Source organism: Pan paniscus, chromosome 1, assembly GCF_029289425.2.
Source record: "Pan paniscus chromosome 1, NHGRI_mPanPan1-v2.0_pri, whole genome shotgun sequence".
NCBI classification, from domain to species: Eukaryota; Metazoa; Chordata; class Mammalia; order Primates; family Hominidae; genus Pan; species Pan paniscus.
Window position 1 is genome coordinate 23,612,831 of NC_073249.2, and position 25,203 is coordinate 23,638,033.

The window sequence follows — 25,203 nt, forward strand, 5'->3', positions numbered from 1 at the left end:
AATAAGCCGCGGCTGACCACCCTGGTGCCGCCTCTCCGCCACCCGGTCTGAACCTACGCCAGGAGGGCCTCGTTCATCCCCGCAAATCGGCAACCTGGAGAATTCCTGTGGGCCTTGAGGGGCATCTGATGGCCAGCGCCAGAAATAATATTAGCCAGGCCTGGGCCAGGCCTCAGCCCTGAGCCCGAGGTGGCTTAGGGACGGCGACCTCAGCCTTGGGGTGGGGGGGTGGGGGGGGGTCGGGCGTCCTGGGCCGGCGGGCGCCTGGAGCTCACGCCAAGCTGCCACAGGGGCTTCCGGGACTCCAGCTCGGAGTTCCACCCTCCAGTCGCGAGCGGAGGAGGCGGGCATGCGGCCCTGGCGAGGCCGCGGATTGGCCTGCCCCGAGATCCTGGCCACTGATTGGTCGCCCGGACGGGGCGGGGCCACGTGGCCTAAGGCGCCATCAGCCGCCCGGGAGATATCCGCCGGGGTAGAACAGAGTTGCACCATCCCAGAAGCTGCTGTTAGCTCTTCCGTCCTCGGCACGCCGCCCGTTCGCCCCTGCGCTGTCCGCCCTTCCCCTAGCGTTACTTCCGGTCCCGCGCTGAGGGGGTTTGTGCGGCTGCCAGGAGGCGTGAACCGCGGACCATGAGCGTGGGCTTCATCGGGGCCGGCCAGCTGGCCTATGCTCTGGCGCGGGGCTTCACGGCCGCAGGCAAGCGCGTGGAGGCGGGAGGCGGCTTCGCGGGCGGTCCCGAGGCCCGAGAGGGCCTCCGTCCCACCAGCATGAGCGAATGAAAGGGGAGTTTGCGTCCGGTGGGGTAGATGAGACTCTGGTTGAGCAGCAAGTGCGTCTTCTGTCCTCGCAGAGGGTTGAGGGGGAGAGGGAGACTGGCACTGTTAGGACGGCTCTGGGTTTTAGAGCCAGGGAAAGCGTGGTAACGGGCTGGGCCGCGACCCCTAGTTGAAAAGCTCTGTCTTCTGCAGGCATCCTGTCGGCTCACAAGATAATAGCCAGCTCCCCGGAAATGAACCTGCCCACGGTGTCCGCGCTCAGGGTAGGTGGAGCCGGGCGGAGTGGGAAGCGGGTGGAGGCCCAGGAAAAGGATGACCTGAGATGAAGTGAGTCTGGCCGGCCCCTGCGCCCAAGTGCTGGTCTTTGGCCGGCGGTGACCTTCACTCCAGGAACATCACAATCTTTCCACCTTCTCTTGGGCAGCTCAGTGTGGTGGGAACACCCAGGGAGACATACTGGGGGTCAGATCCAGACACTGGAGTGGTAGAGGATTAACTGAGGTGATTATATGATGAAAGCACCTGGCACATAGTAGGTACCTAATAAATACTCATTTTTTAAATTTTTTTTCAGACAGGGTCTTACTCTGTCGCCCAGGCTGGAGTGCAGTGGCGCGATCTCAGCTCACTGTAACCTCCGCCTCCCGGGTTCAAGCGATCCTCCCACCTCAGCCTCCCGAGTAGCTGGAATTACAGGCACCCACCACGCGCAGCTAATTTTTGTATTTTTGGTAGAGAATACTGTTGGCCAGGCTGGTCTCGAACTCCTGGCCTCAAGTGATCTGCCCGCCTTGGCCTCCCAAAGTGCTGGGATTACAGGGATGAGCCACTGCGCTCAGCCATTTTTCTTAATAGACGAGTTGTATGACCTTAAAGTACTCAGCCACTTTGAGGCTATTTCCTCATTTACAACAGTGGCCACTTTGCTGTTATTCTGAGTCGTGAATGAGCATATTGGGAAGAATCTGGTGAGTTAGTTGTTCTGTTCTCCAAAAACATATTCCAAGTCTTCACCCAAAACCTGTGCTCTGTGGGAGAGGATGGCTGATGAGGCAGGTGACAGGCAGTGTCTGTGCCTAGGGTGGGCTGATGTGCCTAGCACTGGAGGGTCCTGCTTCTCAGTTTGGAGTCATAGAGGGATGGATGGCTTCCAGCCTAGCCCTGGACCACATGGAGACTGTGCGGTCCCCACAAACAAGCGGCCAGGGTTAGGATAGGGCCTGACTCAGCTGTGCTTCTGACGACCAGGTATTAGCATTTCCCTTTGCCCTGCCACTTTCACCATAGGGCCTTCTTACCTGGCAGAGGAGTGCCTTAGATGCCAGAAGATTGGCAGGGAAGAAGGGCAGCCACTTCCTGGTTACCATGGAGAAGTTTGTCATGCTCCAAGCCTGTGCTTACTTGTCCAGCACCAACAATGGGAAACTGTATCATTTGGGGTAGGGGTAGAACCCTGAGGGCATAAAGCTAAGAATTCCAGGCTGCATCTGGCAGAATCGGTTTGGCAGGGGTTCAGCTGCTCCCTGGGAGGCCTTGGCATAGCCAGGCTGCTCCAGCACTGTGAGCTGGGAGTCTCCTCTTGCAGAAGATGGGTGTGAACCTGACACGCAGCAACAAGGAGACGGTGAAGCACAGCGACGTCCTGTTTCTGGCTGTGAAGCCACATATCATCCCCTTCATCCTGGATGAGATTGGGGCCGACGTGCAAGCCAGACACATCGTGGTCTCCTGTGCGGCTGGTGTCACCATCAGCTCTGTGGAGAAGGTGCCCATCTCAGCCCTGATGTCCCTTGTGTGAGGGGAGGGTTGACCCACGAATGGCAGCTAATGGGTGGGTGCTGGTGGGAGCCGTGCCCTGGCCACTCATTCGGCTCTCTCCCTCACCCTAGAAGCTGATGGCATTCCAGCCAGCCCCCAAAGTGATTCGCTGCATGACCAACACACCTGTGGTAGTGCGGGAAGGCGCTACGGTGTACGCCACGGGCACCCATGCCCTGGTGGAGGATGGGCAGCTCCTGGAGCAGCTCATGAGCAGCGTGGGCTTCTGCACTGAGGTGGAAGAGGACCTCATCGATGCCGTCACGGGGCTCAGTGGCAGCGGGCCTGCCTATGTGAGGCCCTCATTTGCTTGCTCAGCCTTCTAGGAACCCAGGCAGCAAGATGGGCTGGCAGGCAGGCTTGGACTGGGGGTGGTGCCCACCTCTTGGGCACAGCTGGCTGGTACAGGATGCTGACCCTTGGAGCTAGTTCTAGTCATCAGAAAGCAGACCTAAGGAAAGGCCCTTCAGTGCCTATGGCCTGGGGCTTAGTGAGTGTCTCCACAGGCATTCATGGCTCTGGACGCATTGGCTGATGGTGGGGTGAAGATGGGTTTGCCACGGCGCCTGGCAATCCAACTCGGGGCCCAGGCTTTGCTGGTCAGTATCTTTCCCCCGCATGTTCAGGACCAGGGTGTAGAATGGGGGTTCTTGTGCATCACTGAACTGGGGTGGGAGTTGGTTGGGAAGCTGGGGTAGCAGTTGGGCAGGAGCAGTGGGTATGGGGAAGCCTGTTCCAACGCACACCAGCAACTTTCTCCTAATGTGCCCTTCCCCATAGGGAGCTGCCAAGATGCTGCTGGACTCGGAGCAGCATCCATGCCAGCTTAAGGACAATGTCTGCTCCCCTGGGGGAGCCACCATCCACGCCCTGCACTTTCTAGAGAGTGGGGGCTTCCGCTCTCTGCTCATCAATGCAGTTGAGGCCTCCTGTATCCGAACACGGTGAGTCCATCCCGCGGACTTCTGTCCCAGACCCTTCAGTCCTGGTTGGTCCCTGGGCTGGGTTGAGCACCATTTGCGGAACCTGTTGTCTTGGGTCCCATTTAGCAGTGTTGGAGTCTGTGCTCTGTTAATAACCACAACTTAGTAGATTTTGTTTACCTAAGAGTTTGCAAGCCTTACTTCACTTAATTCTCACTGCATTTCAGATAACCAGGATTAACTTTGACTTGTAGATGGGAAGTTGAGGCTCAGAGATAATTTTCCCAAGGCCAAACAGTTAAAAAGTGATGGAGACAGGATTCTAATTTGAATCTATGACTCCAAAGCCTGTCACTCTCCCCGTGTGATCACAGATACCACTTGGGGCTCTGATCAAATGAGATAAATAAGCAAACCCTAACTTAGGTAACTAATACTTCTTAGAAGTACTAGTTGGGAAGTACTAGTTGGGAAGTGTTTGTCTTGGGGCTCTAATTTTTGGTGGTGTCAGATCAACAAGCTTGAGGGTTGTGTAGATAGTGGAGACTCAAAGCTCTGGCCCCAGGGTTTATTGCCTTCCTTTAATCCTTCTGGGGTTTTGTCTGCAGAGAGCTACAGTCCATGGCCGACCAAGAAAAGATCTCCCCAGCTGCCCTTAAGAAGACCCTCCTAGACAGAGTGAAGCTGGAATCCCCCACAGTCTCCACACTGACCCCCTCCAGCCCAGGGAAGCTCCTCACAAGAAGCCTGGCCCTGGGAGGCAAGAAGGACTAAGGCAGCATCTATCCCCTCTGATTCAGAGCCCTTAGTTGAGAGCCCCTGCCACCCCTGCCACCCCCCTGCCCCGCTCCCACCATTGCCCCTCCTCAGCTGTGCAAGGAGAAAGCATGCTTAGGAAGTTTTCAGGTCCTTGTGATAAAACCTCCTTAAATCTGTTCAGACCAAGCAATGCGAGCTTCCTCTCCTGTCCCATGTTGGAAGTTGCTCTGAAGGGGTGGTAGATGCTGGAAGCCAGACACAACCCTGCGTACGCTGCTCAGTTGGTGGAGACTGGGGCTGGGACTGGAGTCAGCCCAGCTGGGAGGAGGGGCTGGGGAGGATCTGCAGCTGAAGCCCAAGGCAGGGTTGGTTTGATGCCAAGGCAAAGTGGTGAGAGAGAAAACAGGAAAGGGGCTTTCTCTGAATTGGTAAATGGGAAAGAAGTGAGCAACTTAAGATTGTCACAATCACAAGTGTACAGGATTAGACTGTGTTTATATTTAACTCTTGCTTCATAGGTGTACCATTTAAAGAGTGTTATTTAATGCTAAGTTTAACTGCTTTAATAAAGTTTATTTTTAAATATCTTGCTTTTGTTAGGCTTAATCTTAAATAATCATCCTGGAGAACTTGATGCCCTTGTGAGGTCCTCCCTGCTTCTCTGCGAGAGCACTGTCCAAGGGCTAGAAGTAGGGATGAGAGGAATAAGGGGCCAGGCCCTTGGTCTGGATCAAGGTGTTGTTCTAGAATGAGCCAAAGCTAATGGCAGGGAAGAGCCAAGTGGGCTGCATGGGTTGTGGGTCAGCAGCCCAGAATAAAGGGGAAAGCCGTCTGCTTTGATGTGGGGCAGGCACTGTGCTGAGCATTTGATCCTCACAGCTGCCCTCTGAAGGAGGAACTGTTCTTTTCTCACCGTATAGATGTCGAGGCAGCCGGGCGCAGTGGCTCACGCCTGTAATCCCAGCACTTGGGGAGGCCGAGCCAGGTGGATCATGAGGTCAGGAGATCGAGACCATCCTGGCTAACATGGTGAAACCCCGTCTCTACTAAAAATTAAAAAAAAAAAATTAGCCGGGCGTGGTGGTGGGCACCTGTAGTCCCAGCTACTCGGGAGGCTGAGGCAGGAGAATGGCGTGAACCTGGGAGGCGGAGCTTGCAGTGAGCCGAGATCACGCCACTGTACTCCAACCTGGGCAACAGAGTGAGACTCCGTCTCAAAAAAAAAAAAAAACCATCTGGAGGCCTAGAGGGATAAGCAACTTACCCCCATTTGTGCTGCTGGTCAGTGGTGGGGCTGTCTGTGTTCTTAGCTATCAATTCTGCAGCCTCCCAGAAATAGCTGGGCATGCCATCCACATAGCCAGACATCCAGTGTTTCTCTAGGCAGGCTGGCGTGTGCCTGGTACTTGTTCCTAGGAGCTGCCTGCCTGTGCAGCAGGGCTGTTTGAAAAGGCATGCAAGGCCGGGCGCGGTGGCTCATGCCTGTAATCCCAGCACTTTGGGAGGCCGAGGTGGGCAGATCATGAGGCAAAGAGATCTAGACCATCCTGGCCAACATGGTGAAACCCTGTCTCTACTAAAAATACAAAAATTAGCCAGGCATGGTGGTGTGTACCCGTAATCCCAGCTACTCGGGAGGCTGAGGCAGGAGAATCGCTTAAACCTGGGAGGCGGAGATTGCAGTGAGCCAAGATCGCGCCACCGTACTCCACCCTGGCAAAAGAGCAAGACTTCATCTCAAAAAAAAGAGAAAAGGTATGGGCATTGGCATCAGCATCAGCTCTGGGTTCAAATCTTAGATTCCCCTGCTTTCTACTCCACAGCCCGGGAGAAGTTACCGAATTTCTCTGATCTCAGGGTTTCATCCCTTATAAATATGGAGCCCATGCTTCATCAAAAGGTTGTGGTGGGTGTTAAATGAGACCATGTGGCAGTGCTCAACAGAACATCTGGAACACCATGGCCCCTTCGTGTAAATGGTGTTCTTCCTTCACCCTCCTGCTGAGAAGAGAGTGGAGCCTTGTTCCATTCCACTGAGTCAGGGCAGCCCCAGCTCTAACTCCAAACCTGAGAGCACATGGGAAGTCATTCTTCTGGGCCAACACAGCAAGTGCAATACTAAAAACTCATTTAAAGCCCTCAGTATGTGGCCGGCCCTTTGCAGGCACTTCACATATACTCTCATGGCCTTAGGAGCTGGGTATAATTTTTTTTTTCCCCCAGAAAAGTGAGGCTCAAAGAGGTTAAATACAAGTTGCCCAAAAAGATTTGAACAGACATTTCACCAAAAAAGATAAACAAATGGTGAAGAAGCACGTCAAAAGATGCTCAGCCTTAAAATAGTTATTAGGGAAATGCAAATCAAAGCCCAATGAGGCACCACTTCACACCCACAAATATGACTGTTCTTGGTTTAAAAAAAAAATAGCAAATGTTGGCAAGCACGTGGAGAAATTGGAACCCTTGTGCATTGCTGGTGGGGATGTATAATGATGCAGCCACTTTGGGAAACAGTCTGGCACTTCCTTAAGAGATTAAACAAGCTGGGTGTGGTGGTGCACGCCTGTAGTCCCAACTACTCGGGAGGCTGAGAAGGGAAGATGGCCTGAGCCCAGAAGTTCAAATCCAGCCTGGGCAACATAGCAAGAGCCTACCTCTAAAAAAAAGAGTTACCAAATGACTCAGCAATTTCGCTCCAAGTTATACAGTGAAGAGAAAGACTTGCGTATGAATGTTCATGACAGTGTTATTAAGTAGCCCCAAGGTAGAAACAACCCAATTGGTCATCAGCTGGTGAATGGGTAAATATGTTACACCCACACAATGGAATACTCAGCAGTAAAAGAGATGCGAGTACAGACACATGAACCTGTAAGACATGCCAAGTAAAAGAAGCCAGTCACAAAAGGCCATGTATTACATGATTCCACTTATATGAAATGTCCAAAAAATGCAAATCTATACAGACAGAAATAGAGGTTGCCAGGGACTGGTGGCAATGGGAAGAGTGCAGAGTTTCTGTTGGAGCCATGGCAATGATGTAAAATAAGATCACGGTGATGGTTTGCACAACTCCATACATATGGTCATTGAATTGTACACTTAAAAGTGGGTGAATTTTATGGCATGTAAATCATACACAATAATGTTTTTAAAAATGAAATAAGCTGCCCAAGTTTTAATTAGCTAGGAAGTGGTGCCAGGATTCAAATCTGTATCTGATAGCAAATCCTATCCTCTCTGTGCTAGGCCTGCTGGCAAGTCATCCTAGATGACAATAGATTGTTGCCTGCATTTTCCTCTCCTCCATCCCCTGCAAGACCACCCCTTTTTCCAGGCCTAAATATACCAACATACATTTACTGAGGACCTACTGACTGCCAGGCCCCATCTTATGTCTTGGTGCAGGGGGTCACCCTGGCTAAGATGTGTCCTCACCTGCCGAGCACTGCTGCCCTTCCCTTCTGAACTTCAGTCAGGTATGATCAGGGCCAGATGGGAATGAGGGTGGTTGAGTCCCTGGTCCTGCTTCAGGGAGAGGAGGAGAGGGCCATTCCTTGGAGAAAATTTCCAGTCATCTCTCCCCAAGACCTCAGGCCTTTCTGGGGAGGCCAGGAAGTACCCAGGACTTCCGCCGCCCAGCTGCCCACCTTCTCACAGGGCTGATGAGCCTTGGGGCCAGAGCTGCCGGCAGTCAGGGCTGGCAACTCCCCGAGGTGGTCAAGAGAGCCCCCAGTGTGTCAGGCCCCAGACAGAGGCACTAGAGCTTGCATTCTAGGCCCATCAGGTGTCCAAGCCACCAGGAAAGCAACCAGATACCCCTGCAAGAGCTGGCATTGAGGGTTGGCGCAGCCTTTTCACTAAGGATTTGCTGAATGCTCCTCTCAGTGCCCTGTGAGGCCTGGGTGTGCCCTAGGCAGTCAGACTGTCCTGGCCCAGCACGATGGCTCACGCCTGTCATCCCAGCACTTTGGGAGGCCAAGGCAGGCAGGTCGCTTGAGCCCAGGAGTTTGAGACCAGCCTGGGCAACATGGTGAAACCCCGTCTCTACAAAAAAAAAAAAAAAAAAAAAAAAATGCAAAAATTAGCCAGGTGTTGTGGTGCATGCCTGTGGTTCCAGCTACTCGGGGTAGAGGTAGAAGGATCGCTTGAGTCCTTGAGGCGGAGGTCGCAGTGAGCCAAGATGGCACCACTGCACTGCAGCCTGGCCCACAGAGCGAGACCCTGTCTGAACAACAACAAAAGACTGTCCTTGTTCAGAGTTGTACAAGGGCTGAGAACAGATGTGGACACTGCAATGTGACAAATACGGGAAGCGAGAGAAGGCAGCCTGGAGTGGACTGAAAGTAGGGGAGCGTGCTGTTGGGAAAGACAGCCTCAGCCTTTCTGCCCCCTCTGAAAGGCCACATGAGAATGGGCCTGGAACATTCCTCACAAAGAGCTAAAGTGTTCTCAAGCCTGTGGTGGACTTGTCACTTTGCATGGGCGCGTCTTTCCTGTTTAGACTTGATGTATATTCCTTTAGTCTGCTTAAGTGTGTATCACATGGCACCTGGCCAAGCCCACCACTATATCTGTTCCCACTGGGGAGGGGCAAGGTCCTGCTGCTGCAGCACAGAGAGGTGTGTGCAGGCCCATGGCCCTGGGTCACCGCTGGGAGGGACCTGCTGGCCATGGGGACCGACACCCACCACTGAAGCTGTCTGTGTTTGCTGCTCTTTTCTAGTATGAGTAAAGTGGAGTAGCCTGGGCTTGACTGTGCTGTTGCCCCTGGCAACTCCAGTTACGAGACTCAGTGAGCAGAAGTGCTAGGATTTCTGCTCCTGATAATAGGCAACAGATGCCACTTGCGCACAGGAACCAGCCCCCTCTCCCTGTTCCCAGCTCCCTGCACTGCCCTCTTCTCAGGACCCCTGAGCAGCACAGCCTTAAGTACCCCCCAATCCTGATTTCCCAGTGGGTGTCTCTTAGGACCCCAGAAAAACGCTTCCTTACCTATTGCCTCCATGTTACTCTCCTGTAAAATGGGGCAAACTATTGCCCCAACTATTAATGATCATTACTTTGGGGAAGTAGGATTGAGATTGACTTTTCACTTAATTTCTTGATTTCTTTATTTTACTTTAGATTGTTGATTGCAGTAAGTAGGCATGATTTTGGTGGTTAAAAGATCTAAAGATTTTTCCCACTGCTCCCACTCGTGGGGCATGCTAGAAAACAAACGCACCCTCCCTCATCTCCTGCATCCTTCTTTCATCCCCCTGTCTGTGCGTGTCCCCTGCAACTGTTACTAAGCAACGCTCTCCAAAGAAACACCGAGAGTCAGCCTCAGCCCAAGGGGCTGGCTGCGCTTTCCTTCACTGTTTCAAGCAGGAGAGCTAGTCCTTTCTGCACATCTGAGCAAAATACTTGTAAAGCCTTGACTTGTATTCACTTTTACCAATAAACTAGATGGAACACAGAAGTGGATATTGTGATTATATGAAGTCCATAGCATTTTGAAAATGAAATACCCCGCTTTTCAAGGTCCAAGCCAGTGTGGGTAGTATACTACCTTTATGTAAGAAAGGGGGAAAATACAAAATTGGATAAAGAAATTCTAGAAGGATATACCAGAAACCACTAAAACAGCACCTGGTTGTGGGGGGCAGTGGGAATGTGGCAGATAGGGGCAGGGCAGGAGGGAGACCTTTCATTACAAACCTCTTTGTATAGTATTGATTTAGGAATCTCATAAGGGGATTGCTTAGTTACAAAATGCATTTGGACAGCCTTTAGAGGGGCCAGGCTGCCCTGGCCATGCGGTACTGAAGCAGGATGCGTGGCCCCACGTGGTCAGTCAAGGTGGGAGCACGTCCTGTGTGCCCTGCTTTGGCCTCGAGCTGTGTCTCGGACACTCCAGCAGGAATACTTAGCATGAGAGCTAGGCTGCAGGCCATCTTCCCAGTCCTAGTGCATGGTACCCAATAAACACAGCTGAACAAATGCTTGAATGAATGACAGCTCTTCTGCTTGAATGTCAGGTTGGACTGTTGCCTGAGTGCCCAACGAGGTCTCTGGTGTATTGGGGTGAAAACTCTGTGCAACTCCTAGACTGTCCTTGGACCTGGTCATTCCTGGTTTGGTTTTTAAAATTATTTATTTTTTTGTTTGTTTATTTATTTATTATTTTTTGACACGGAGCTCAGGCTGGAGTGCAGTGCAGATCTCTGCTCACTGCAACCTCCACCTCCCTGGATCAAGCGATTCTCTAATTTTTTTGGTATTTTTATAGAGACGGGGATTCCCCATGTTGGCCAGGCTTGTCTCAAACTCCTGACCTGGTGATCTGCCTGCCTTGGCCTCCCAAAGTGCTGGGATTACAGGCATGAGCCACCGCGCCTGGCCCTGGTTTGTTTTTGACTTTCTTTTATTCAATCAGCAGGTGTTGATTGAGCACTGAAGGGCTGTGCTTGTGCCCGATTGGCTGGGATGTGGGGAAGCCTAGTACATTTCTGTCCTGGCCACTTTGCCTCAGGGGTGCTCTATGAGTGTGCCTGCTCCTCCCCCCGTGTGTTGCCCAAGAGCCTGTTCGGTACGTGGATACTTCAGAGGCATCCTCCCAATTCTTACAACTTTAGGCTTCTTCAGGTAACAGGGAAGTACCTCAGGAATATTCAAGTAAAAAGGGATTGGGATGGTTATCAAATTTATAACAGTTTTCCATTTTAGGAAGGATTATGTGGATAAATGTTCTGTCCTCCTTGAAAATAAGTGACTGAAAACACATGCTGGTGGGCTGCAGCAGAGCATGTGAGGTTTGGCTGGACATCAGAGACTTGTCAATTGAGGTACTTTGATATTGAGCAACCACGAGAGGCTGAGAAACCAGTGTGGGGTCCGGCGCGGTGGCTCACGCCTATAATCCCAGCACTTTGGGAGGCTGAGACAGATGGATCACTTGAGGTCAGGAGTTTGAGATCAGCCTGGCCAACATGGTGAAACCCCGTCTCTACTAAAAATACAAAAGTTAGCCCAGTGTGGTGGTAGGTGCCTGTAATCCCAGCTACTCAGGAGGCTGAGGCAGGAGAATCACTTGAACCCGGGAGGCTGAGGTTGCAGTGAGCCAAGATCGCTCCACTGCACTCTGGCCCAGACGACCAAGCAAGACTGCATCTCAAAAAAACAATACAAAACAAACAAACAAAAAGAAACCAGTGGGGGTATGTACCTCTCAGTTACTGCTCCACCCTGAATTCTAAGATATGTGAATATGAAATTAGAATTTCATGTGTAGTATCTTTTCAATTAAATTACAATAAAGATTGCTTTCCTTCTGCCAGTGTAGTTAATGAACTTCTGGTAACAGTAAGAGCAAAGGCCTGAGTGCTAATCCTCACTGCTCAGGTGACTTCAGGTAAGTCATTAGTCTGCTTTAGTTTCAACTTATTATTTCATTAAAATGGGAAATAGATAATAATTGCTCATCCTTCTCTCAGGGTGGTCAGTTGCTTTGGGCAAAGCCTTTGGGTAACCTGGGTCACTGTGCAGCTGGGAGGCCCCTGGGCAGGTGACCATGTTGCTTTGACACAATCCCTCCCCCTTCTACAATCCCACACACTGCAAGCTTTCCTCTTTCCTAAGATGGGAAGCCCAGCCAATGCTCCTTGTCAAGCAACTTCACATATATGACTTGAAGCGTAGAAACTTTAAAAACAAACACGTGTCTTCTTTTTATGCACCAGATCTGGTTTTACGCATGCAAGGCCCATGATCTCATTTAATCTTTAATAATTATGATGTAGTTATTTGGAAAACTCAGGCTTGGACAAGTTGGGAGCACAGCCAGTGAGGGGAAAGGCCTGGGTGCCAATCCAGGTATGTCTAAAACCAAGACCCGTTTTACAGTGCACTGACCTGACCTGGCATGTGCAGGCACTGCTGCCCTCACTGCTCTCACTGAGGGGTCCTCTGGCTGGAAAACAAGGAATGATCCCCCAAAACTAGGCTAGGTGAGAAGGTGGAGGTGTAGGCAGAGGGTGATGCTGCGGGGATCCCTGGACAGGTGCCTGGGAAGAAGGCCCAAAAAACAGAGGGGGATGGGGACTGGCCTCCATATAGCCTGCAGTGGTGTGGGAACCTTGCCTGAGTCACTGGGAAACCCACTCAGAGAAGCAAATATTTTAATTGTTTTTTGTTTTGTAGAAACAAATATAACCATCATTACTGTCTGCTCTTTGAATTAAGGGAAAGGAACAAGAAATGAGCATTTATAAAGTTATGCCATTGCCCGGATCCCCGCATAATGCTCCCTTTGCCCTAAACAGTGTATCTTTCTGCTGAACCCCACGGCCTTCCCCAGTGCCCCGCTATCTTGCTCACGCCCCCTTTCCGGGGCTGCCTCCTCTTCTCTCCCCAGCTCCTTCCCGGGCCATTGGTCCTTGGCATCCTGGACTGTCAGTTATTTTCTCATGAACACAAGTCTTTGCTCTATAGTAGCGCTTCTGGGCTGACAAGGGGCTGTCACTCGTCGCATCCAGCAGGAGTCCCACGGCGATCTGGAGGCACGTAGGGAGGGGGCATCCCCATCCCTGTCCCCATCGCCATTCCCGTCCCCCATAGGAAGAACTCAAGGCACCCATCCAAGATGTCTGGGGAAGCTGGTGTCAAAGTCTCAGCCTCCAGACTCGAGTCTTCTTTCCCGTTTTCCCCACTCAGCTCACGGAAGAGTTCTTAAGACCCTTGAGGACAACATTGTATTTTTAGTAAAGACGGGGTTTCACCATTTTGGCCAAGATGGTCTCGATCTCTTGACCTCGTGATCCGCCCGCCTAGGCCTCCCAAAGTGCTGGGATTACAGGCGTGAGCCCCCCCCTCCCCCCCGCGCCTGGCTAGTGGTTCCTAGAAAACGTCCCTTCGCGGCTCCAAGCGGTCCCGGCCGCCCGCGACCGAGGAGGACCTCCCCGCGCCGCCAGAGGGCGCCAGGCGCCACAGCCGAACTCCCCAGGCCGCCTGCCCCGGCCTGGTTGGAGAGAAACCGGATGCAAACCCCCGCCCCGGCTGGGTGCCCACCTGCTAGTTGTGGCAGGTCATTTCGTGAGTTCACATAGCAAAGCAGCTCAGAGTTGGATCTAGGGGAAAGCGCTGGAATCCACGCTCCGCTTCCCCACGCAGCCTCGCCTGTGGCCCCAGCAGCGCCCTCTGCACACGGGAGGTCGGGCAGCTTAGCGGAGCTCCCCGGCCAGGGACTCAGGCCTCACCAGGGGCCCGCGTGTCCAGCCTGACGTGGGCCATCTGAATCGATATACACCCATCTTGCTCAAGACGAGGCCTAGAGAGTCAGTCACTTTAACGACAGGTGACCTTGGGTGAGTTATTCAACCTCCAAGAACTTATCTGTCAAGTGAGGGTGAGAAAGATCCCCACCTCATGGGCTGAGATGAGGATTCAATGAGATAAAGGCTGGGCTTGGTGTCTGGCAGGACAGCGCTAATAACCAGAGGTTGCTGTTGTGTTGATTATAACTGTTAGGGAAACTGAGGCCTGGAGAGGTTAACTAGAAAGACAGGACCCAGCACCGGAAGTGGGTCAGGCTCCACCCTGGGAGGGTTCAGGGTCCTTGTTCCCCAGGGCACCGCTGGCTCCAGACCTGGTTCCCAAACCTAATTGATCATCTGCCTTTTTAAATTAAGGGAAATAGAGAGGAAACTAGCATTTATTGAGTTCTGCTTCCAGCCTTATTACCCTTACTCCTCAAAATGCTTTTTCTATCTGAAAACCAGACCTGTGCTTAACTGTACAACCCACTGTTCCTAGTCACCTCATTTTCTCCACCAGAAATGCCTTCTCCTTGTCTTTTCTGCCTCTCTGAATGTGACAGACCCTCATCTCCCACCCCAAAGCTTGGAATCAGAATCTCTGGAGGTTCCACTGGAGATGCTGACCCTCAGCTGGGTGTGGGGCCACTGCCTGTGGAGCTTGATGAATCCTTGTTAAATTGAATTGAGCTGGTTGTGGCCTGCAGCCAACATTCCTAGGTGTCCAAAGAGATAGACCAGAAAGAAGGTGAAGAGGAAACACTGTAATTACCAGTCAATATATATTTATTTAGATCATGGGCACATAAAATGCAAATTATTCATGGACCAGGACCCCCCATGTTAGGGTGTCACTATCCTGACACATTCAGGGCCAGCCCTGGGAAATGGAGTTCCAGGCAAAGAGAAGCCTCAGGGCATTGTGGAGGTAAGGCTGGTGGGGAGGATAGAGAGAGAAGCTGGCCTTCCTGTAAACTTGAACTTCCTCTGCTGTGTAAAAATTCAGTGGGGTGAGGTGCAAAAAGCACCTGCCTCAACCCACCCTGCATGCATGCACACATTCATTCATTTATTTCAGTCCTCACCTACTGAGTGTCCACTGTGGGCCAGACCGGGCGCTATGCATACAATCCGACCTGATCACTTTATTCCCCACTGGAGTTCCTGGTCTGGTGGAGGAAATCCGGATACAAAGAAGTGATTGCAAATTCCATATGACAAGATAATAAATGGTGGCAGTGAGGAGCACTGGGAGAAGGGAGGAGGTGTTCAGGAAGACTTGGCAGAGAATGTCAGGTTGGACATGGGTTAGAAAAGATAAGGGGAGTTTTCCAGCTGAAGAAGTGTTAAAGGACCAGGGTGCTGAGGAGTGGCACCCTGGGTGATGGGCACTGCTTGTGCCCAGGTAGGGTGGCGGGAACCAGTGCCCAGTGTTGGTAAAGTCCTTCATATGATGGAGTGAAGAGTGAGTGTGTGCTGGGTGAGTGTGTGCTGGGTGTGTGTGTGACTGGACAACAGGTGAGTCTGAACAATGAAGATGCTGGACTTGGCACAGTGGAAGGCAGCTGAGGCAGCAAGAGGTTGATTTGTTCTGTTTTGTTTGAGAAAGTCTTGCTCTGTGTAGTGGCGCGATCTCAGCTCACTGCAACCTCTGCTTCCTGGGTTCAAGCGATTCTCCTGCCTCAGCCTCCTGAGTAGCTGGGACCACAGGTGTGTGCTACCACGCCTGGCTAATTTTTGTATTTTTAGTAGAAACGGGGTTTCACCATGTTAGCCAGGCTGGTCTCGAACTCCTGACCTCAGATGATCCGCCTGCCTCGGCTTCCCAAAGTGGCGGGATTACAGGCATAAGCCACCGTGCCCAGCCTAAGAGGTTTTTAAGTAGGGAGGGATCAGCCCTAATTTTTGCTTAAGAAAGAGAACTCCAGAAATGTTGGAAAACAGTGCCTTGAGTCTTGCAGCCATTTGGGTATAAAAGATAAGGGAAGCCAGTTGAAGAGGGTAATCCACAAGGCTTAAAGAGCCTTGGCTTCCCCCGGTGTATCCACCTAATATCAATTGCTTGTTTAAAATTCAATTTGTTTAATGCACAGATAAGCTGAAACCTCCATCTACAGGGTTCCTGCTGTTTGCTCAGTGCAGAGCACAATGGCTATTGTTTAGCAGGTATTTAATGGGGATTGTTGAGCCATGAGATGAGGGCAGGTGAGAGAGAAGCAGGTGTGGAAGCCAGGCCAAGGCTTCTGCTTGGTGACACCATTAACTGACCTGGAAAATCCTGGAAGGGGATAGGTTTGAGAGGAATAATAAAAATAAAAGCTGCGTTCATGGAGTGCCAGATACAGGTCAAAGCTGGAGCTGGACTTCCCCAACCTTCCCCAGTCCCCACAAACAACCCTATCCAGTGCGTGTTTCTATCCGACGCCCATTTTCACAAATGAGAAAAATGAGGCTCACTGGGGTTGCCCAGGGCCAAGATGAGATGAGCAGCATGGCTGGAGCCTGCGCTGAACCCCATTGCCATTGGGAGTTCCTCTTTAAGGGGAGGTGGGCCCCCCATTTTCAGACCATAGGGACAGAGGCAGGGCCTCAGAAGAATCTGGAGGCACAGATGTGGGTTTGCAACCTGGCACCATGACTGTGGACTTGGAGCTGAGTCCACATCAGTGTAGGCAGAGTGGCACATCACATTCCAGTTTGCATTACAGCAAAACTGTAATGACCAAGCCTGGGTCGCTTAAGCAACGGAAATGTGTTTGTCAACCTGGGCACGGTGGTGGCTCATGCCTGTAATCCCAGCTACTCAGGAGGCTGAGGTAGGAGAATTGTTTGAGGCCAGGAGTTCTAGACAAGCCTGGGCAACATGGTGAGACCCCTGTCTCTACCAAAGAAAGCCAGGTATGGTGGCTTATGCCTGTAATCCCAGTGCTTTGGAAGGGAGGCCAAGGTGGGAGGATTGTTTGAGGCCAGGAGTTTGAGACCAGCCAGGGCAATACAGCAAGACCCCATCTCTACAAAAAATAAAAGAAAAAGAAATGTATTTTCTCACAGTTCTGGAGGCTAGAAGTTCAAGACCAGGGACACCAGTCATACTGGATTAGAGTCCATCCTAGTGACCTCATCTAACTTAATTTTCTCTTTAAAGGCCCTATGTCCAAATAGACACATTCAGAGGTACTGAGGGTTAGAGTTTAAGCATATGAATTTTGGGGGTCCACAATTCAGCCCATGACAAGCAGCCTGGAGATCATGAAGAGTCAAGGGATGAGGGAGAAGAAGGAGACAGAGGGCCTGGGGAAGCAGGGGGAGGATTTCAGCACAAGGGTGGAGTGGAGGCTCCAGCTGGCCTGGGTGAGAGGGGCAGGGTGAGGAGGGCCACGTTCCTGAACCCAGACCCCTGGATAGGAGGATGCTCAGGAGAAGAATGAGGCTGCATGGCAAATGCACCCATCAGGCAGACCTACTTCAGACGAAGGTCAGTGTGGCTGTGGAGGCCCCGCTGGTCATCCCCAGCCAGGGCTGTGGTATCTTCATCATGGAGAATACAGGCCGCTCCCCAGAGCTGTGGTGTGCAGGGCTCAGGCCGCACTGACCCCTTCCCTGCTGGGCTGAGCAGCTGGAAATCCAGGCTGCAGGGGAGCCGTTTCCTCAGGGAGCCCTCCCACTCCTCACACAGGGTCTGCTTCAGGCCCAGGCCACCCCTGGAACAAAGGCGGTCACGACCACCCCTGAACCCCTGGCCACGGGACCCAGAGCCCCAGTTCAACCCCCACTGTGAACGACTGTGAGCACTCCTCATCTTGCCCACCTCTGAAGGGGCCAGCTTTGTTCTTTTCCTTCTCCTTGCCGCCTGTCTGGAATCGGCCTGTGGCAGCTCCCATCTGGTGGCCAAAGGACCTTGGGCTGTAAGATAGGAAAAGGCTGAACTCTGTTGTTGGACACATTCTGGGGGCTTCCAGCTACCAAGCAGGAGGATCAAACCTTCCCAGAGACCAGCATCTTTCATTAACAAAATCCAGCCTGTAATCCCAGCACTTTGGGAGGCCGAGGCGGGCGGATCACGAGGTCAGGAGATCAAGACCATCCTGGCTAACACGGTGAAACCCCGTCTCTACTAAAAATACAAAAAATTAGCCGGGCGTAGTAGCGGGCGCCTGTAGTCCCAGCTACTCGGGAGGCTGAGGCAGGAGAATGGCGTGAACCCGGGAGGCGGAGCTTGCAGTGAGCCGAGATCGCGCCACTGCACTCCAGCCTGGGCGACAGAGCGAGACTCCGTCTCAAAAAAAAAAAAAAAAAAAAAAAAAAAAAATCCAAAACCATGTCACAGGACCCTCAGGAGCCTACTCCGTGGGCATGGGGCAGCCACAGAGCCGGCCTTGGCCTCGGTGCTGCCCTCAGTCAGCTCGTGGTCTGGGAAGGGATCATACACACTGCCACAGTCACAGCCTCACACTTACACATGGACACACCCACACATGCTCCCACACACATGCGCGCACACACACATGCACACACACACACACACACACACACCATAGGATGCTTCTGTTTTATTTGACACCAAACTAACACATCTTGGAAACTTCTTATGGAAACACCAACAGTAAACATGGAAAGTGGAAATAAAACACACACCCGAGATGATTCCTAATTAGCGGAAACAGCCCTAGTCTAGATCCAGAGACCCTGGAGGGACACGAACGTGGTGCAGGTCAAATTCCCCGTTGTCCAGCGAGGGTCATGGGCTGCCCAAGGCCACACAGCTCACTGCCCTGTGCCATGTCCAATCCCCTTGCAGGCTCCCTCAGCTCATGCTCAAGTCACACAGGCCTCCCGGGGCCTGCCCTGTCAATGCTGACCCACAAACAGGCTCACATAATGCTCCCTCACAGGGGCACAGCAGCCTCGGCTTTGATCTGAGGTGGGGCTTTCCTGGCCTGAAAGTTGACGTGGCCAGCCTTCAACCTGTCCCCCATATCACCGTCTGCTTTTGGAGACCCAGGGCAGGAAGCTGAAGCCTTATGTGGGAAAATGAGGGCTGGTCCCACGGCAGCCCTGGGGACCAGCTCTCTCCTTCGCTTTATGTATTATTTCATTTTTAATTACAGAACCAAGGTAGCAGAGCCTCTCAGGCTGAGCCAGAAAATAATCAGCTTTTTAATTTGATTTTTGTTCTCCCAAAGGAGAACAAGGGGCTCCAGGGGCACCATGAGGCCTGGACCTTGGAGATATGGTTAGATCCTCTAACCTATAGATGCTTGACTCCAGGCTGGCTCACCATCTACAGTGGGGTGACCTCCGCAGGCCCCAGTTTCTCTCTCTGTGAAATGAGCGGTTGGACCAAAGCTTCCTCTCAGGTCCCTTCCAGCACCAAGCCTCTCTGATCTCTGAGCAGTCCTCATCCCACATGCGTGGCTTTGCAGGTTTTCCGACCTCTCTTCAATTTCTGAGCTTTCATCTTTTTCTGTAATGGCATAAAAATATCCTCCTTACCTCCCTGTCCCTGATTCTAGCGCCAGTCTGTGGCTGTCCAGGGGTGGGGTGGGGAGGGTCTCTTCCTGCCTCTCTCAGTTCTTTTCTGTCCCCTCTGGCTTTCCCCTTCTCTCCCCAAACCTCTAGCCACTAGTTATTTCCCAGAGTTTTTCCTCTGTGCTCCCCTCAGTATCATCTCTGCTCTTGTACCTCTGTAGCTGTGCCTGGCCATCTACTCTCCCTGCTCTCTTACCTCCTGCCAAAGACCCTGCATCTGACCTTCTGCAGAGTCCTGGATGTGGCCCCTGGACTTCCCATCAGTTCTTCAGACTGTCCCTGTCCAATCTTCTTTCCACTCCCCACTCCCGCACCTGCCTGTCCTCCCTTCCCTGCCTCAATGAATGGTGCCCCCTCCACCCTGCCTGATCTATGCCATGGGTCCAGGCAAGTGCAAGGTCTGGCCCTGGGACCAGAAGGATGGGCCTTGACTCAGGGCGAGGAAGGACCCTCTTCCTAGCTTCCCCCAAATAGCTTGATCCACCTCCCTTCTCAGTTACACTGTGCAGCTTTCTTGCTCTGAAAGGTTGGAGACATTTACTGTTTTTGAAATTGTAGGATCTCTGTTCCTCAGACCCAAGGTGCAGAATGTCCTGGTTATGAGTCGGTGACAGAGCCCTGCCAAATCCAGGTCTCCAGACTCCACCCCAGGGGTCTCCCTGGTCTGACACTGCAAGCTGTGCTCCTCCCCAACCTCCCAACATCTGGACTCGCTGGGAGCTCCCTGGAGCTGGGAGCATGGGCTGGTTTCAGCAAGGACCTGCTGTCACTGGGCTGAGGAGGACAGGCCACTGGTGCTGCCCCCTCACAGGAAGGTCCATGAACAATGCACTAGGTGCCTTCCTGTCGGAAGATGCTCTGGGAATTCCTGGGTGGCCAGAGCCCTCCACCCTGGGTCTAGGGAAACCGACCCTTAAAAGCTAGCCAGGCGCGGTGGCTCACACCTGTAATCCTAGCACTTTACAGGGCTGAGGCAGTTGGATCACTTGAGGCCAGGAGTTCAAGACCAGCCTGGCCAACATGGTGAAACCCCGTCTCTACTAAAAATACAAAAATTAGCTGGGCATGGTGGTGGGCGCTTGTAGTCCCAGGTACTCGGGAGGCTGAGGCAGGAGAATCCCTTGAACACAGGAGGCGGATGTTGCAGTGAGCCCAGATTGCACCACTGCACTCCAGCCTGGGCAACAGAGCAAGACTCCATCTCTAAATAAATGAATAAATAAATAAATAAATAATAGCTTATTTCCAGAGAAGGAGATGGAGTGGAGCCCACTTCTTATTAACACACAGCCGGCAGATGCTGGTCAGCCCAAGAGGGGAGAACCAACTGGTGTTCTGTGTGGACTCTGAATCCTGTTCCTTGCCAGAGCTGAGCCTTGGATGGCACAGAAACTTCCCAGTCCACACCAAGGATTGCTGACTGAGAAACAATCCGGCCTGCAGGCATGGGCCTGGGGCTCAGAGGGCTCTGGACAGCTGACTTCTGGATGGGAAACTGATTACCCTTCTCAGTCCTGGGAGACCTTCCTTGGCAGAGGCCTGGCAACATTTAGCACCAATGGGGGTTAATCCAGAGGGAAGTCCCAAGCACCCCTTTTCTCTCTCCTAGTGATTTAGAGCGGAAAGGAATGATCTCGTCTATCTACCTCATTTTACAAAAGAATTGAAATCCAGAGTTCACCAAGCTTGCACAGTGAGAATGCCCATCTTTTAATTCATTCGACAAATATTGATGAAGTGTCTACCATGATACCTCATTGTGCTGGTCATTGTTCTAGGCACAGGGACATAGCAGGAAACAGGTTAGACAAATTTTCTGAGCTCCTGGAAGCAACGCTCCAGCGGGGAGGCAGTCAATAGATGGTTAAAGAGGTGGAGAAGAAAATCTTAGATAGTACTAAGTACTATGAGGAAGATAAACCAGAATGATAAAGAGAAATAGTAATTGGTAGAGGCAGGAAGGAACATGTAGATATGTATGCATGGATAAGAGAGGCCTTTCTGAGGAGGTGACATCCGATCCTGAATGATAAGAACAAGTTAACACGCAAAGATCTGGGCACAGACCCTTGCAAGTAGAGAGAACAGCTTGTGCAAAGGCCTTGAGGTGCAACTGGCATGTCACGTTTGGGGAGAGTAAAGAGGCCTGTGTGCATTGTTCTCAGGGAGCAAGTGAGGAGAGGAGGAGAGGTAGGACCTGAGGTGGAGCAGGCAAACCTGGCCCAGGTCAGCTGGGCTTTAAGGACATGGGAAGAAATTTGAATTTTATCCAACGTGTAATAAGAAGTCACTGGAGGTTTGTTGTTTTTTTCTAGTAGACTTTATTTTTTAGAGCAGTTTTAGGTTCACAGCAAAATTGAGAGGAAAGCACAAAAAATTCCTATATACTCTCTCCCCCTACATGTATAAACTCCCCCACTATCAATGTCCCCACCAGCCTGGTACAGTTGTTAAATTTGATAAACCTACACAGACACATCATTTTGTTTGTTTTTTTGTTTGTTTGTTTTTTGAGACAGAGTCTTGCTCTGTCACCAGGCTGGAGTGCAGTGGCACAGCCTCGGCTCACTGCAACCTCTGTGCCCTTCAGGGTTCAAGGGATTCTCCTGCCTCAGCCTCCCGAGTAGTTGAGATTACAGGTGCCCACCACCACACCCAGCTAATTTTTGTATTTTTAGTAGAGATGGGGTTTCACTGTGTTGGCCAGGCTGGTCTCAAACTCCTGACCTCAGGTGATCCACTCGCCTTGGCCTCCCAAAGTGCTGGGATTACAGGCATGAGCCACCACACCCGGCCACAGACACATGATTATAACCCAAAGTTCAGAGTTTACATTAGGGTTGGCTCTTGGCGCACATTTGATGGTTTGAACAAATGTATAAACGCATGTGTCTACCAGTACAGTAACACACAGAGTAGTTTCACTGCCCTAAAAATTCTCTGTGCTCTGCCGGTTCATCCCTTCCTCCTCTCTAGCCCCTGGAAACCACACATTTTTTTACTGTCTCCATAGCTTTGTCTTTTCCAGAATATCATATAGTTGCAATCATATATATATGGCCTTTTCAGATTGACTTCTTTCACTTAGTAGTATGCATTTAAGATTCCTTCATGTCTTTTCATGGCTTGACAGCTCATTTTTTTTTTTAGCATTGAATAATATTTCATTGTTTGGATGTACCACAGTTTATTTACCCATTCACCCAATGAAGGACATCTTCCAAGTTTTGGCAATTATGAATAAAGCTACCATCAACATCTGCGTGCAGGTTCTTGTGAGGACATAAGTTTCCAGCTCATATGGTACTTGGTAAGTACCAAGGAGCGTGATTGCTGGATCATTTGATAAAAGTATGGTTAGTTTTGTAAGAAACTGCCAAACTATCTTCCAAAGGGACTGCCATTTTGCATACCCACCAGCAACGAGTGAGAGTTTCTGTTACTCTGCCTGTTACTTCATCAGTGTTTGATGTTGTCCATGTTTTGGATTTTGGCCATTCTAATAGTTGTGTAGTGATAGTTCATTGTTGTTCCCCACTGACATATTCCTTAATGACATATGATGGTTAGCATCTTTTTTTTTTTTTTTTTTTGAGACTGAGTCTCGCTCTGTCACCCAGGCTGGGAGTGCAGTGGCGCCATCTCAGCTCACTGCTGCTAGCTCCCACTCCTGGGTTCACGCCATTCTCCTGCCTCAGCCTCCCGAGTAGCTGGGATTACAGGTGCCCGCCACCATATCCAGCTAATTTTTTTGTATTTTTAGTAGAGATGGGGTTTTACCGTGTTAGCCAGGATGGTCTCAATCTCCTCACCTCGTGATCCGCCCGCCTTGGCCTCCCGAAGTGCTGGGATTACAGGCTTGAGCCACCACGCCCGGCCAATGGTTAGCATCTTTTTTTGGTTTTGTTTTTTGTTTTGTTTTTTTTTTTGAGACAGAGTTTCGCTCTTGTCACCCAGGCTGGAGTGCAATGGCATGATCTCGGCTCACTACAGCCTCCACCTCCTGGGTTCAAGCCATTCTCCTGCCTCAGCCTCCCAAGTAGCTGGGATTACAGGCGCCTACCACCACACCTGGCTAATTTTTTGTATTTGTAGTAGAGATGGGGTTTTGGCATGTTGGCCAGGCTGCTCTCGAACTCCTGGCCTCAGGTGATCCACCCACCTCGGCCTACCAAAGTGCTGGGATTACAGGCATGAGCCACCGTGCCTGGCCAGTTAGCATCTTTTTATATGCTTTCTTGCCATCTGTATATCTTCTTTGATGAGGTATCTGTCCAGGTCTTTTGCCCATTTCTTAATTGGGTGGTTAGTTTTCTTATTGTTGAGCTTTACAAGTTCTTCAGGCCAGGCACAGTGACTCACACCCGTAATCCCAGTACTTTGGGAGGCCAAAGCAGGAGGATCACCTGAGACAGGAGTTCAATATGGGCCTGAACCCCATCTACAAAAAATACAAAAATTAGCTGGGCACAATGGTGCACCCCTGTAATCCCAGCACTTTGGGAGGCTGAGGTAGGAGGATCACTTGAGCTCAGGTGGTTGAGGCTGCAGTGAGCCATGATTGTGCCACTGCACTCCAGCCTGGGCAACAGAGTAAGACCCTGTAAGACCCTGCTTCAAAAATTCAAAAAACAAACAAAAAAAAAAACACAGAAAAAAAGAGTTATTTGTATATTTTGAATAACAGTTCTTTATCAGATATGTCTTTTCCAAATATTTTCTCCCTGACTGCGGCTTTTCTCATTCTCTTGACAGTGTCTATTTCTTTTTCTTCTTGAAAGGTATAACTGAGGGAATGACAGTGTCTTTTGCAAAGCAGAGGTTCATTTTAATGAAGTCCAACTTTATATCAATTATTCCTTTCATGGGTCAAAAAATGTCATTGCCAAACTCAAGATGATCTATGTTTTCTACTATGTTCTCTTTTTGGAGTTTTATAGTTTTGTGTTTTACATGCAGGTGTATGATCCATTTTGAGTTAATTTTTGGAGAGTTTTGATTAATGGAACATGTTTTCTGATTAAAGTTTGTCACAGACCACTGTTGACTCCGAGGATGGAGAATGGGAGCAGGTGGAGGCAGTTGCAGTTGCCCTGGCAGGTGATGGAGGGTCACGAATGGATATAAAATGTGTTTTGGAAGTGAGACCAAGACACCTGCTGGGGACTGACTCTGAGGGATGTGGGATAGGAAGGATTCAAGAATGAGCCCTGGCCAGGTGCAGTGGCTCATGCCTGTAATCCCAGCACTTTGGGAGGCCAAGGCCGGTGGATCACCTGAGGTCAGGAGTTCGAGACCAGCCTGACCAACATGGTGAAACCCCACGTCTACTAAAAATACAAAAATTAGCCAGGAGTGGTGGCATGCGCCTATCATCCCAGCTACTTGGGAGGCTGAGGCAGGAGAATCGCTTGAACCTGGGAGGTGGAGGTTGCAGTGAGCCGATATCTCGCCATTGCACTCCAGCCTGGGCAACAGAGCAAGACTCTGTCTCAAATAATAATAATAATAATAATAATAATAACAACAGCAATAACAACAACAACAACAACAACAACAACAACAATAAGCCCCAGGGCTGGGTGCAGTGGCTCATGCCTGTAATCCCAACAGTTTGGGAGGCCGAGGTGGGTAGATTGCCTGAAGTGAGGAGTTCAGGACCAGCCAGACCAACATGGTGAAACCCCACCTCTACCAAAAATATAAAATTAGCCAGGTGTGGTGGCACACGCCTGTAATCCCAGCTACTTGAGAGGCTAAGGCAGGAGGATTTCTTGAACTCCGGAGATGGAGGTTGCAGTGAGCTGAGATCATGCCATTGCACTCCAGCCTGGGCAACAAGAGCAAAACTCTGTCTCAAAAACCAAACAAAACAAAAACAAAAAACAACAGAATGAGCCCCAGGTCTGGAGACCTGGCTGGGTGTACTGAGATGGGAACAGGTGGCAGTGGAAGGGCATTCAGGTAGATGATTCTGGTGCCCATTGGAGAGGCCAGGCTGGCAGTGGGAGCCCAGGAGGCAGCTGTGAATGACTGGCATGTGAAGTGGCACTTGGTATAGAGGAAAAAAGAGAAGCAGGCTCTTTTCTTGACCTCTGGCT

The 25,203-nt window shown here is 51.0% G+C and overlaps 1 protein-coding gene across 1 annotated transcript; it reads left to right on the forward strand.

Annotated features, from left to right (window-relative positions):
* PYCR2 (pyrroline-5-carboxylate reductase 2) lies at positions 1-4,864 on the forward strand. The gene is made up of 7 exons (XM_003814915.5): positions 1-697; positions 970-1,040; positions 2,363-2,542; positions 2,667-2,888; positions 3,102-3,194; positions 3,376-3,539; positions 4,127-4,864. The coding sequence occupies exons 1-7, from the start codon at positions 631-633 to the stop codon at positions 4,290-4,292; spliced, it is 963 nt and encodes a 320-aa protein (XP_003814963.1). The 5' UTR covers positions 1-630; the 3' UTR covers positions 4,293-4,864.
* The last annotated feature ends 20,339 nt before the right edge of the window (positions 4,865-25,203 follow it).

What these genes read in the sequence shown, in the direction of transcription:
- PYCR2 (XM_003814915.5), top strand. Translation starts at nt 631, where the DNA reads ATGAGCGTGGGCTTCATCGGGGCCGGCCAGCTGGCCTATGCTCTGGCG. An exon ending in GCGGGGCTTCACGGCCGCAG is followed by an intron (nt 698 to 969) that starts GCAAGCGCGTGG and finishes TGTCTTCTGCAG; the next exon opens with GCATCCTGTCGGCTCACAAG. An exon ending in GTGGCAGCGGGCCTGCCTAT is followed by an intron (nt 2,889 to 3,101) that starts GTGAGGCCCTCA and finishes GTGTCTCCACAG; the next exon opens with GCATTCATGGCTCTGGACGC.